Below are 15,302 nucleotides of genomic sequence, written 5' to 3' on the forward strand. Positions count from 1 at the left end.
AGCCCAAACGGAGGCTTACTGACGGTCATTCTTCCACAAACTATTTGTGATTGGAACGAGACAGCAGTACATGGAGTACCCTCACGAAGTACAGATGTAGCTGTAGATGCAGACAGTCGACATTTCGACCTCCACGGGATGCGCGGATGGGTGACGGCATGTGATGGTGGCAGAAGGTGTGTAGCAAACCGGCCTCACGCCACCTGTAACACTCCGAGTATAACACCTGGCCGTCTGCACACATTCCGCACCTGCCCAAACCTCTCCAACCGTATCGGCAGGAGGGACTGCGGTGTCTCCTCGCGGGCCTTGGAGACTGTGACATATGGTTGCAGTATGAGGCTCGCATTGTTGAGATTGACAGATTTCTGTACTCTGTTCCAAACGTACATCTGGGGATTTGAGAGGAAGTCATCCCACGGAGCATACGCCGTCACTCGAAGTGTTCTGGAATGACAGACAGTGCTCGCTGGTCCGTCTGACGAGAGTCTTATATGTGGGGAATTACAGTTCCTTAGGATACTGGGAAAATTGGAGAAGAGGAACTTAGAAGCATTCCTGATACTGAGTAAGAGAAAAATGCCTAAAAATAAATGGACTCACAACATAACAAACAAATGCCTAGTCTGCAAAACTGGTGTGGAAGGGAATATATGGAATAAACTAATTGGAATGAAGGAGAGGACAGCAGGATGTGTGTAAAGACATCACCAGTGCTTCACATGATACTTCACAAAAGCGTAAAAGTGAAAATTGAGCGGAAGACTGCACACCAGGAAACAGACAGTTAAAAAAAATAAAATAAAATAAAAAAGGTCTGGAAAGCAGATGCTCCAAACCACATTTCAGCCAAATTACTCCATACGGACACTGGGAAAAAGACTTTATGTTTTTTGTGATTGCAGAGGGTAACTGTCAGTGTTGTGTTTATTCCTATTTAGATGTGTTATTTACACTTCTTATTTGGACACGGTAACGGGGAGATGATAAAAAATGGTCAGTTTTGATCTCAGGCGAGAACAGTTCAGGTTCCAGAAAAATTTAGGAACATAATTATTAGGCCATACTGCACCTATGTCTTATGTCAGAATACACTTTACAGAAAGGCAAACCAACTTTTATAGCATTTGCAGATTTAAAGAAAACTTGTAACTACGTCGACTGGAACAGACTCGTAGAAATTTTGAAGGCAGCAGGGATAAAATATGGGGAGTGCAGGGTTATCTACAGAAACTGCACTGCAATTACAAAGTTTGAAGCACACAAAAGGGAAGCAGTAGTAGAGAAGGGAGTGAGACAGGATTGTAGCATATCCACAGTGTTATTCAATCTGAGGAATTTGGAAAGGAAAGTAAAGTTCACGGAGAAGAAATAAAAACTTTGGACTTTACCAATGAATTTGCAATTTTGACAGAGTCAGTTGAACAGAATGAATAGTGTCTCAAAAAGGTATTACCTGTCGGCTACTGTTTCAGGTTCTTCCACCGACATTTGTTTAATGATTGTTTGCCAGTACGTCAATGCACTGTTGAAGGATCACTTTGTACTGCCAGCAGAGCACTCGAGTCGAACTCGTGGCCCCAGGTTACACGTAACTGTCATGCCAGCATCCGAGGGCTTTTCCCCGGTCACTGCCACTGTGGTTCTCCCCTTGCAACCTGGGACGGTCTTTAGCCGGAGCAGGGGAATTCGGAAAGGAAGAAGCCACGAGGTAAACAGTTCCCGGATTCCTGCACTGTAGCGAACGTCTGTCGCAGGTAGCGATGGCATGCCGTGACGGTAACGACTGGGGAAAAGCCCTCGGATGTCGGCACAAATCGTACAGATGATTTCGAGCCATGAATTCTACTCCAGTCTACCACTGGAAGCAGAGGGTGATGCTCTGACAGTGCCAGCCATTAATTTTGGTGAAACATCACGAAAATTGTTAAAGAGACCAGAGAACCCTCGACAGTAGACGACAGGCGATACGCTGACAAGTGGCCATCGATACGCCGACCGTTTTGGACGGAAAAAAGTCGGAGGACGAATATCAACAATAATAAAATGAGGATAACGGATTACAGTCAAATTACGTAAGCCGACACTGAATAAATTAGATCAGGAAATGAGGCACCAAAAGTAGTATATGAGGTGTGTATACGAGTAGCAAAATAACCGACAATAGCTGAAGTAGAGCAGGTATTAAAACAGAGACTGGCAATGGTGTCAAAATCACTTGTGGGGGGGGGGGGGGGCGGGGGGGGGGGGGGGGAAATTAATATCGAACACAAATTTAAATGTCGAAAAGTCTTTCCACGAAGTTTTAGTCAAGAATGTAGCTTTGCACAGGTGTAAAATACCAACAATAAACAATTGAGGTAAGTAGAAGCTTTTGAAATACAGTGCTACACAAAAATGCTGAAGATTAGATAGGTAAATCTAACAACTCAGGAGCAGGTACCAAATCAAACTGGAGAAAGAGAAACGTATCGCATAACTCGATTGACAGTGCGAGTCAGTCGACAGGATGCGTCCCAAAGCACCACCACCTCAGTAACGGAGGATCGAGTCCGAGGCTCAACTGTGGCAGACGGGTTCCAATGGAAGTAGCTGCAATAGCCGTATCGTATCAGTCTCAGGGATGGAGACCACAAAAATAAAGATGGGTACACACTGTGACGCTTAGCAGGAATTTTGCAACAGGCTTGAAAGTGAAACTGAGACCACGAATGTGAAGACAGGTCAGTGTGAGAGTACACCGTGTCTCCTACAGGTGGGTAGCAACAAGAGTCAACGGAGGAGCTGCGATTCCTCCGTTTACGGGAGGGTTCACCACACGTGTGAATTGGACCTCACTATCCGGGAGAAGATATGAGAGGGAAACAAGTCTTTCTCTGTTCTGGAAACCTGCAGCCAACAATGGCCCAGATGTGAGCTTCTCATTCACAGATTTAAAAATATGAACAACCGGGAGGAGTTATTGCAGTGTTAATAATAGTAATAATAATAATAATAATAATAATAATAATAATAATAACAGTAACAACAGTTGAAAGGTCAAATTGTTAAGTCCTGTGACAGTGATAAAATGGAGACATATGCAACATGATTGATGGAAATCACATTACTTGTGCAGATGGCACACTGCACGTGTATCCAGAGGAGGGAACACGGGTTTTGGAGAGCTGCTTTTGCAAAGGGCTCTGCCAGAGGGAAGCAGAATGAGCTCAGCTGCAAAGCTGTTAAGCACAGCCAGGCACACTGTGCAGAGCACTAAGTCTATGACAACTTGTACATGTCTGCGTCAAACTGACTGAGATACCACAAACACAGTAGACAAAAATGACAACTTTATAAAGCGGGAAATGAGTAACACTGAACAGTAATCGAGGGTCAGCACTACTGAGGGTCACGAAACATCCACTTTCCTACGTTATAAAAAATAAAAATTAAAGAAAAACTGCTCTCTACAGCAACGGCAACTACATTTCCGATTACTTAAAAAAAGTAAATGAGTCTCATTAATGAGCACAGTACAATCTCTCATACAAGACTACAGATCGCATTAGGTATTAAAAGCCAGACATTCACAGAAATGAATGACGTACCTGTTCTGTTAAATCGAGGACTATACGCTAGGTTGCATACTGTAGAGAAAAATTTACATAGCAAATTACGTCAGTGACACAAAATATTTACAACAGTGTTTAATTCTACAATCTACTTAACTTTAAACAGCAGGAAGCGGTTGGCAGAAGCACTGCCACTCCCTACAGTGATAACGGAACGCCGGGGTAGAAATAAAAATAAAATCGGAGCCAATCGCAATGTGCAGAAGAACTGCTTTGTCTTCTGTAACTGAAATCTATGCTACAATACCGAGGTACAAAATAAAAACATTTGGATCTAGTGGTGGTCTAACTTAAGCAAACCAGAGGTAGCAGCAAGGCAGCAACAAGACTGCAAGCCGAACAATTTTCTCTCCAATTATCGTACAGAAGGCAATCGGCCTCGTACGTTGACATTAAAAAATCAGTAAACTGGTCCGTGCAAACGAGACACCCAAGTCGGTGCACTGCAAACCGCTTTCTGTTACTTTCTCGTAAGTCTACTTACAAACGAGTGGCCCACGACCCACGTCTCCCTAAATCCTGTGGAATTTAGTCGACGCATTCGGCGGGCAAAGCTGTGAACTGTGACTCGCAAAGTTATTGCACGAGAGGTCATTGCGACACGTGGGAGTTCCTCACTGAGGACTCGTTCGTATATCGTGCTTCACAAATCCGTACATCACATTCTGCATACAAGAGTCCACAGAATGCCACACCACTCGAGTTGCCCGGAACAGTTGCGTGCACCCCACGGTGATATGCGATGACATTTTGCAATATAGTAACGTAACGATTTATTTCATTAGCAGTATTCGACAGTACAGTAATTTGGATAATTCTTGATTCCAAAATGGAAAATGTTAAATGGAGATGGCCACAGTGTGGCCCACGAAGGTTAGCTACAAAGGACATCTAATTTAGAAATTACATGTGTAAGGAAAGAAATCCAGATTTGTACAAGGACAGCATCACACAGACATTACCCGAAACAGTGGGACACTGGGTGGGCATAGAAATAAAGTATAATTCTTGCAAATGCCACTTCACAATGGGGCTCCACAATAATGGAACTGCTCTCACATCCCGGCCACATCTCACCAAAAGTTTCTGCCGGTTAACCGAGGGCCCCTCCCCTATACTCGGGAAGACGGTCACACTTTATCTGTCGACAGGGTTCTTTTACGAGTTCCGCAGTCCGCCCCGAGGTCCGGCAGTGTACCTCGACAAACAGCCGAGGGAGAAATGCGAACCGCGTAATGACGTGACGGTGCGATCGGCCTGCCAGTCGAACATATTGGAAAAGTGAGACAGTGTCAGTAGTGCAAAAGTGAGTGAGAGTTTGACAGGGATTCTATTTGTACACTTTTCACAGCTGTCACTTTGTCTAATAAATATGTGAAGCACGTTAATGCCTGGGATTATTATTATTACACATTTATACGTCATACAATCTTGTCAAATATTAGACGCTTACTGAATTTGAGGAGTGAGATTTTAGATTCAGTCGGTACGAGGAACGAGATTCTCGAATTAAATACTGCTGTGCACTGTTGTCAATTAATCTTGGAAATAAAAGACTGCTCTGCGAGTTTTATTCTGAGAACTGAGATATTGGCACTGCACCCAGATCTAGAGAATGCAGACAGTGGGGGAGGCTTTGCAAGTGGTTTATCCTTTCCATATTTTTCTGAAGTTACCTCTGACGGGTTTCACTTATTGGCTTTCAATACAAATGCCCCAAACATTTGTAATTTCAACTCAATAGCACAAATTGCCTTCAGTTTATTATAGTTCATTTTGATGATTTGCGCTCTTCTCTGCTTCACAACTTTCACTTACATTAAAGCTACAGGTGTTTACTGAAATTTGGAAAATTTAAGAATTCGAACAGGACCGCGTCGTACGTAGTGGGTCTCTTTCGTGTCCACTGTTGCGTCCAGTGAGCAGTGTAGATGCCTAATGACATAAGGAAGGGGAGGGCGGTCCGTCCAGTTAGCTACGTGCAGAAGGCTAACAGGATATTTTAGAGGAGTTATGGAACTCAGTCAGAAATATACGAACAAATAGGCAAGACTTTCATAACTACAATCTTCGATTGCTCATTCGAGCAAAACTCAATAAGTGATCTCTACGAATGTACACTATTCCTGATTGTCCGACACCCACGGAGGGAGGTACGCGGATAATTCAGAGACGTGAACAGAGCCAGAAGACAGCTACACTAGTCCGAGCCCTGGGCCTGGCCCACACGGAGGTCACTCCTGGACCGCTTACTGAACTCCCCCACTGGGCACCACCACTTTCACGCTTACAGACCGTGTCAACCCCTTCCGTGTTGTCGTCTGACCACTGTCCTTCCAGCCCTCGTATGTTGCTATATAAGGTTACCGCCAATACTAGAGTTGTGCCTTGCACTTCACTGTGTGACCTCACGTGCCACCTCTCGAGTCTACATCACTTTTCCGGTCGACACCCATTCTGCGGCACTGCGTTTGTATTCTCAATAAAACTTACTCGTTCTGGCTTCTGTTCTACCGCCTGTTAGGTGTTGCATATTCTAAATACACCACTACTGGTCCGTGTTCCCCACTAACTTACTTACAGCTTCCTGACTAGGGTGCTAGTATTAAAATTATCTCCAGTACTGGGAGACTGCTCGACTCCTAGAACTGATAAGATATTTCATAATGAGGAAAGGCTCATTTTACTAAGTGAGTTGTATATTAATCGAAATTTGTAACTTTTTGCACTTAAATTCCATTTTTCCTTTCTTACGCAGTTCTGAAGGTGGCCTGTTATTCCAAAACAATAGTAACCGAAATGACAATGTTGACTGAAATACTCTCTTTCAAATTCTAAAGGTGGCAGGGGTAAAATACAGGGAGCAAAAAGCTATTTACAATTTGTACAGAAACCAAATGGCAGTTATAAGAGTCGAGGGGCACGAAAGGGAAGCAGTGGTTGGGAAGGGAGTGAGACAGGGTTGTAGCCTCTCCCCGATGCTATTCAATCTGTATACTGAGCAAGCAGTAAAGGAAACAAAAGAAAAGTTCGGGGTAGGTATTAAAATCCATGGAGAAGAAATAAAAACTTTGAGGCTCGTCGATGACATTGTAATTCTGTCAGAGACAGGAAAGGACTTGGAAGAGCAGCTGAACGGAATGGACAGTGTCTTGAAACGAGGATATAAGATGAACATCAACAAAAGTAAAATGCGGATAATGGAATGTAGTCGAATTAAGTTGGGTGATGCTGAGGGAATTAGATTAGGAAATGAGACACTTAAAGTAGTAAAGGAGTTTTACTATTTGGGGAGCAAAATAACTGATGATGGTCGAAGTAGAGAGGATATAAAATGTAGACTGGCAATGGCAAGGAAAGCGTTTCTGAAGAAGAGAAATTTGTTAACATCGAGTATACATTTAAGTGTCAGGAAGTCGTTTCTGAAAGTATTTGTATGTAGTTTAGCCATGAATGGAAGTGAAACAGGGACAATAAATAGTCTGGACAAGAAGAGAATAGAAGCTTTCGAAATGTGGTGCTACAGAAGAATGCTGAAGATTAGATGGGTATATCACATAACTAATGAGGAAGTATTGAATAGAATTGGGGAGAAGAGAAGTTTGTGGCACAACTTGACCAGAAGAAGGGATCGGTTGGTAGGACATGTTCTGAGGCATCAAGGGATCACAAATTTAGCATTGGAGGGCAGCGTGGAGGGTAAAAATTGTAGGAGGATACCAAGAAATGAATACACTAAGCAGATTCAGAAGGATGCAGGTTGCAGTAAGTACTGGGAGATGAAGCAGCTTGCACAGGATAGAGTAGCATGGAGAGCCGCATCAAACCAGTCTCAGGACTGAAGACCACAACAATAACAACATCAACAACAGTAACCGAAAAAACTTCAAAATCCCACACTGCAAAAAACAAAACTTCGTACCGGCACAGTGGTTGCAATTCTGTCATGACATGAAAGTATCAGTAAGATACGTATCCGGCAGCTCACTCACGAGACAGGTGCGGGAGCGAGCTGAGCACGGGCCGTATTAGTGATTCGGTAGCCCCAATTGGTTATTCAGGGGCTTTCCACACTAGTCTAGACACCTACTTCAGAGGCAATACAAATAAACTGTTAAAAAATAAATAAAATGCAAAATGGTGGCAAGCAATAGTCACAATACGAAACGTACGTATACAGAAATCAGAAATGGGTAATTGCCCATAATTAGTGAACCGTGTGTGTGACAAAAACTAAAGGCAAGAATTTTTAAGCCCATTCATCGATTTAAATTTTACCTTTCTGAATTCTGTGTCCCTTCTCACCTTCATCTCTTCCTTTCTTAAGTTCACAAACACATCCAAATAAGCAGATATTCTAACTATCCTTTGCATTTGCTGACAACTTGTCAGTAATTTTCTAATTTTACACCAGCAATAGACAGAAAGTGCACAATTCCTGGACTAAATGTAATTGGAACATTTGAAGCAAAAATACACTGGTGAGGTTCAAAATTTGGAAGTAAGGCAATATATACACACCTCATCTGACACCTGTTTGAAACAGTTCCATAGCGCACAATAGGAACGGGGCAATACCGTTACAAAAATATGTCAATTAGAAATACAATGTTCCTAGTGCTCATTACTGAAAGTTCTCGGCTAAGGTACACACTGGCAGAAAACTTTTTGGTGGGTGTTATTCGGGAACTAAAATTGACAACAGACCACTCTCTGACACTGAACAACACATACAAGTGTACATACACTGTACGAGCCTCGTACCTTGTGTGGGAGAGTTGAAGGCAGAGCCAACCTCGGACGAGGTGTCGGTGCTGGAGCTGCTGGGTGCTGGTGAGATCTGGATGGTGAGTGGCGTCGAGTAGTCGAGTGGGCACAGCTGCTGCTGGCGCTGCTGCCGCCGCTGCTGGGGGGAGGCGGAGGCCTTCTCCAGGCCGCCCTCCGGAGCCTCCAGGGAGCTGCAGTCGGTGCCTCCGGACTGCTCACTGTGCGGCAAACGGGAGCTCAACATCTCGGCTGATAAAGACTCGCGCCGGATTACTCCAGCCCGAAGTCGCGGTTGAAATTTACCTGGTGGTCGATTGCACAGACCGCCACTCACCTCGGAAAGAATGTAACGACCTCAGCAGGAGTTTTGGGAGTAACGGCATCCGTTCAGTGTTTCGAGTCCTGTTCGCTCCGAATGGGAATGTCTGTCCCCCGTTTCACAACTCTCGATCACCGTTTGTATTATACTCCGTGTCTGCTGTAGGGTTAACAACAATTTTCTGTACTAAATGTGTCACAACTATCGTAAAGGTCAGGTTCGAAGCGAGATTTCCACTTTTTGTGAACATTGGTTGTTCTCTGTTCTGGAACGAGACGATCAGAGTGACGGGTACACACCGATCTAGTTAATATCGAGTATAGGACACGAATTCGGGCAATGGTGAAAAACTGGTGTAGAACCACCTGCATCATATTGGCAGAAATAAGAGAAAACGACAGATCGAATATTATTTGAGACGTGGAACACTGGATGTTGGGAGTGATATGGAAAGAGAACAAAGTGCCAAATGATTGGAAAAAGAGCATTATAATACCATTGTTTAAGAAAGGAAGCAAAAAGAAATGCACCAACTACAGGTGCATCACACTGCTTCCACACTGCCTTATGGTATTGGAAAAGATCATAGGAAAGAAATTGAGAAAAATCCTAGAACATCAATTTGAGGAACAACAGCACAGATTCAGAAGTAACAGAGAAATGACAGACCTCATTTTTCCCCTTTGACACCTAATGGAGAAGTGCTGAGAAAAAGGGAAGGATCTGATAGTAGTGTTCCTGGATTTGGAAAAAAGCATGCAATAGTGAACCAAAGAGTAAAATATGGTAAGGCTTGAGAAAACATAATGTCTCTGATTCATTAATTTAAAAAGTTCAGATACAGTATGATGGTTGTGAACGCAGTGTACAAATAGGAGGTGGAAGAGCAAAATGGTTTAATTTGCCCATTGCACTTCATCGGACTTATGGACACTATCATGAAAGTAACCAAGGAAGTAGAAAATGGCGATCTCGGTGCTTGTGCTGTTGTCGATGACATCACCATTTGGAGAGAGATGGATTACTGGAATAAAAAATTTAAAGGATTCGAGCTGACTGTGAGTAGGAGCAAGACAGAGGCAATGAAGATGAGTAGGACACTCACACCTTGTATGATCATAATGGAAGGAGAGAATATTGAATGTGTGGAAATTATCTCAATAGTGCCATATCAACTGGTAGAAGTGTCAAACTACAAGTCTTAAGCAGAGTAGAAAAAGGATTCAGCTTCTTCCACCAAGTACAAAACTTAATCTGGGACATGGGAGTCCCTTTAAGAGCTAACATACCACGTATAAAACACACCTCCTGCCAATTATGATGGATAGTCTGTAGACCTGTGTCGTAAAGAAGAGAGAAGAGAGTCAGATACAGGCATGTGGAATGAAGTTCCTTAGGTCAGCTCTACAAAAAAAAGACCGAGAGGCAGAGATAGGGAGAGGGGGGGGGGCGGCAAAGAGAGAGTAAGAGAGAGAGAGAGAGAGAGAGAGAGAGAGAGAGAGAGAGGGAGAGACAGTAATGACTTGACCCTGTAAGAAAGAATGAGCACTGCAAGATTTAAATGGTTAGGTCGTGTAAAGTGTTTGCACCAATCTGGAATGCTACATCAATATTTGGAGCTGGAGGTACCAGGAAAACGACTGATTGGGTGGCTTAAGAAGAGAGGCACAGACCAGATTAATGAAGATATCAAGAGGAGAGGAGTAAGTGGGATGCAGTAGAGAGAGAAAAGCTATAATAAGACAGAAATCAATGTTGACAAATCATTAACAAAGTTCCTACCTGGCTCATTCAAAGGAAATCTCGACGATAATGACAGTGAGGAGACGGCGAGGGTGGCAAGGATTCTAGAAGAACTGAGAGGGACACTTCGGGAAGCCCAAAAGTCACAGCAACAGTTCGCGGTATGCAGGAAATCTACGTCGGAGCTCCGGTCCTACACAGATTTCGACCAGTCCCGACACTGTTTTACACCAGTCCCTGACCACTGGCTGGCACTCCTCAGCCCACCGGCACAAAGGCAATGTCCGAAGACTCCGGCACAGACACACCGGAGACACGGTCGACCGTGACAGTGACGCCGTCCACCTGTTCCCAGACACGGCCGGTCAGTAGGCATATCCTGACAGGGAAATGGTCACTGCAGTGCAGACCTTTAACCACCTGTGGCCAAGCACACACTCAAAGGGAACGTAATAAGAGATTGTAGTGTTACAAATATTCGTGGCAACGTGGAAGTTTCTCCTACCTGAGTAACATCAATTAAATATTCGTAACATTTTATTCCAACTGTTTCTGGTATCTACATTTTCAGATATCCACACAACACGGTTATTTTCTATTTCATACAGAATTAACAAAATTGTGAGAAAGTGGCACCTTGCCCACCTACGGGTGCAGTAGGTCACCGTTTCGTTGTACCTGTCAGTGGCCACGAGAAGATGGAATTCGCACAGCTGAAGGGGCGTGGTGCACTTTATTACAATTATTAAAACATTACTGAAACGAAAACCACTGTATTTGTGCCTGGGATTGTGTAATATAAATGTTTATTGTCTGTTAAAGAGTTTGAGGAAAGAGACACAGCTATATGAATATAGAGCTTAGTTGGCAAGCCTGTTCTAAGTAAAGAAAGGAAAGCTGAAAGGCAGAAGAAATGTACAGAAGGAGTGTATGAAGCAAATAAACTCATAGGCAATAATATAGACAAGGAAGAGGAGGTAAGTAAAGATGAGACGCAGATACAATACGATACGATACTGCGAGAAGAACTTGACGGTGCTCCAAAATGACTGAGTCGAAATGGAGCCCCTCGAGTAGATAACATTCTCTCACAATTATTGGGATCCTCGGGAGAGCAGGCCACAATAAAACTGTTCTGAATAGTATGTGATATAGAGGAGACGTGCGAAATATCCTCAGACTTTCAGAAGACTGTAATAATATAAATTCCAAAAACTGTCAGCTTAATAAGTAGTGACTGCAAAGTACTGACACAAATTATTTATAGAAAAATGGAAAAACAGGTAGAAGTCGACCTATTAGGAGATCAGTTTGGGTTCTGAAGAAAGGGAGGAGGATTTGAAGCTATATTGACCGTATGACTTGTCTTAGAAGACAGGTTACTGAAAGGCAAACCTATGTTTATACGGTATATATATTTAGAGAAAGCTAGACAATGTTGACTGGAATACACTCTTTAAAAAACTGAAGCTAGCAGAGATAAAATATAAGGGGGTAGAAGGTTATTTACAACTTGTATAGAAAACAGACCACATTTATAACAGTTGAAGGACACAGAAGGGAATCAGTGATTGAGAGGGACTGAGACAGGTTTGTAGCCTATCCCTTATGTTATTCAATCTGTACACTAAGCAAGCAGTAAGGAAACCAAGGATAAATTTGGAGGGGGGACTGAAGTTAAAGGTGAAGAAATAAAAATTCTGAGCTTTGCCAATGGTATTGTAACTCACCAGATATAGCAAAGGACTTGAATAATGCAATGTAGTTGAATTAAACTGGGCGCTGTTGAGAGAATTAGCTTAGGAAATGAGATGGGTTTTGTTACTTGGGGCAGTAAAATAACTGAAGAGGACCGAACTGAAAGAATATGAAATGCAGACTGCCAATGGCAAGAAAACTGTATCTGAAAAAGACAAATTTGTTAAAAATCTGACATAAATTTAAGCAGAGGAAGTCTTTTCTGAAGGTATTTGTCTGGATTGTAGATGTGTATGGAAGTGTAACATGGATGTTAAAAACATTTAGACAAGAAGACAATAGAAGCTTTTGAAATGTTGTGCTATAGAAGAATGCTCAAGATTAGAAGGGTAGATCAAGTAACTAATCAGGAGGTACTGAATGCAATTGGAGAGACAAGAAATTTGTGGCTAACTTGGCTAAAAAAAGGGATCAGTTGACAAGACGACGACGACATCACCACCACCACCACCACCACCACCACGAAGTTTCCATCGCAGGCTGGGTTAAGTTTGGAAAATAAGCATCACCACTAGTCCTGTTTTCCCACTATCTTTGTGTGTTCTATTCTGGTTCTTTCTTTTCCTCTTTTTTCAACACACTCCACCACACCTCTCAGCCACCTATCCCTCAGTCTTCTCAGTTGTTCCCTTCAAAGCTCCATTTCATTTATATTCTTGGGACTCCTGTTGTTTTACGTTGACAGGACACATCCAGAGATACTGAGGAATCACCAACTGGTTGATGGTGGACACATTCTGTGTCACACTGACAATATCTGCACTTTATAGAGCCACAAAGAGGGTAACCTATACCACTACTGGTAATTTCCTTTCCTGTTCCACTCGCAAATAGAGCGAGGGAAAAACGACTGCCTGTATGTCTCCGTACGAGCCCTAATTTCTCATATCTTATCTTCGTGGCTCTTATGCACAGTGTATGTCAGCGGCAATAGAATCATTTGGCAGTCAGCTTCAAATTTCAGTTTCCTTAATTTCCTCATGAGCGTTACTCGAAAGAAAAAAAAAAAAACACTTCGCCTTCCCTTCAGGTATTTGCATTTGAGGTCCTGAAGCATCTACATAACACTTACATGTTGTTTGAACCTGCCAGTAACAAATCTAGCGGCCCACCTCTGAATCGCTTCAATGTCTTCCTTCAGTCCGACCTGATACGGATCCCAAACACTTGAGCAGTACTTGAGAATAGGTCACACCTGCATCCTGTATACAGTTTCTTTTACAGGTGAACCACTCTTTCATAAAATTCTCCCAATAATGCAAAGTCAACCACTTGCCTTCCCTACCACAGTTCTCACATGCTCGTTCCATCTAATATCGCTTTGCAACGTTATGCCCAGATATTTGAACAACTTGACTGTGTCAAGTAGGGCACTAGAAATGTTGTATCTGAATATTACAGGTTTTCATCTTCCTACTCATCTGCATTAACTTACACTTCTTTTCATACTTAGGGCTAAATGCTATTCATGGCACCAACTGGAAATTTTGTCTAAGTTGTCTTGTATCTTCCTACAGTCACCCAACTTTGACACCTTACTGTACACCACAGCATCATCAGCAAACAACCGCAGATTGCTGCCCACCCTGTCCCCCAAATGTATACAGAGAACAACAGTGGTCCTGTCACACTTCCCTGAGGCACTCTTGACGATACTCTTGCCTCTGATAAGCACCGTCAAGGACAATGTACTGGGTTCTATTATTTAAGAAGTCTTCGAGCCACTGACATATCTGTGAACTTATTCCATATGCTCGTACCTTCATTAACAGCTTGCAATGGGGCACCGTGTCAAATGCTTTGTGGAAATCTAGAAATATGCAATCTGTCTGTTGTCCTTCATCCGTAGTTCTCGGTATATCATGTGACAAAAGGGCAAGTTGAGTTTTGCAGGAGTGATGCTTTCTAAAACCGAGCTGAATTGCACACACAAGCTTCGCAGTCGCAAGAAAGTTTATTATATTCAAACTGAGAATATGTACAAGCATCCTGCAGAAAATAAAAGTTAGGGATATTGACCTGTCATTTTGCGGGTCCGTTCTTTTACCCTTCTTATATACTGGAGTCATCTGCGCCTTTTTCCAGTCTGAATACGTTTTATGTCATTCCAGTAGTTTCAGGTGCAGGGATGTGAACTATCTCCTATTCTTGAAATAAAATACATTGAATTCCTTAACAGATTTTTCTGTAAATGTTGTGACAAAGCAGGTGTATACTTTCCAGTTGTTACATTTTTCTTCGCCCCCAAAATAAATTTTATGATATCTTCAATACTCCCATTTAGAAGACATGGTAACAGCACCTAAAGAATCTCAATTATTGATCCAGGACTTACCCAATTTAATTTTATTATTTATTACATTACTTTGGTTATCAGGAGTTAATGAGCAAGTTGGCTTGCGTGAAAACTGGGTTAATTACCAAATATCAGTAATTTCAGATTTCATTACCATTGTTCATGCATAAACATACAATCAATTACTAACTTTCAGGTAAAGTTGATGAAGAAGATATAGAAATAAGTAAAGCATTCATATGACCAGTAACAAAAATATGCTAGAACTCTTGCAATTATTTAATTTTGGAGAAATTAATGTCCTTAATTAAAACCATGTTACTGAAACAGAATCCATCTTTAGGCAAAGTAACCAGTGTAATTCAACAGCAATTATTTCTATATGTAACAGTCCTTATTAAAACAAATCCCCCTCCACTACCCAGTTACTCAGATTTTTATTTATGAAAATTCAGTAACCAACGACACATAACTCCAATTTTAATTATAACTTAATTTTAATTATAACTTATAAAAGAGACATGTTGAAAGTCATTTAGGTCAGCCTACAGAAGGTTGTGAAATGTGCGAGAATATGTCCACCGACACACGAAAATGTAGTAGGAGTTAAAAGTCATGAAATAAACACAGTTTTACCTAAATTTCGTGTGTGGGAATTGGTTCAATGATTTCTGAGCTCATTGAATGTAACTGGACAGTAAATGTGTAATTATAACCCACAACTGTTACTACTGTGACAGTGGGGCCATACTGTGAACCACGGGTGTGAAAGCTATATGGACGAAGTGGCCACAAGCCACTTAGT

General features: G+C 42.2%; 1 protein-coding gene across 4 annotated transcripts in view; it reads right to left on the reverse strand.

The window, feature by feature from the left end:
* LOC124716923 (ubiquitin carboxyl-terminal hydrolase calypso) overlaps window positions 1-15,302 on the reverse strand; it is a 186,368-nt gene that overhangs the window by 53,894 nt on the left and 117,172 nt on the right. For 2 of the 4 annotated variants that reach the window (XM_047243496.1, XM_047243498.1), the window contains exons 7-8: window positions 8,379-8,599; window positions 3,591-3,629 (exon numbers count right to left, since the gene is read on the reverse strand). In XM_047243496.1, coding sequence (XP_047099452.1) covers window positions 3,591-3,629; window positions 8,379-8,599 — 260 coding nt within the window. The remainder of the gene's footprint in view (window positions 1-3,590; window positions 3,630-8,378; window positions 8,600-15,302) is intronic. The other 2 variants (XM_047243497.1, XM_047243499.1) reach the window with 1 other exon arrangement.

Source organism: Schistocerca piceifrons, chromosome 9 (genome assembly GCF_021461385.2).
Source record: "Schistocerca piceifrons isolate TAMUIC-IGC-003096 chromosome 9, iqSchPice1.1, whole genome shotgun sequence".
In the NCBI taxonomy this organism is placed as follows: Eukaryota; Metazoa; Arthropoda; class Insecta; order Orthoptera; family Acrididae; genus Schistocerca; species Schistocerca piceifrons.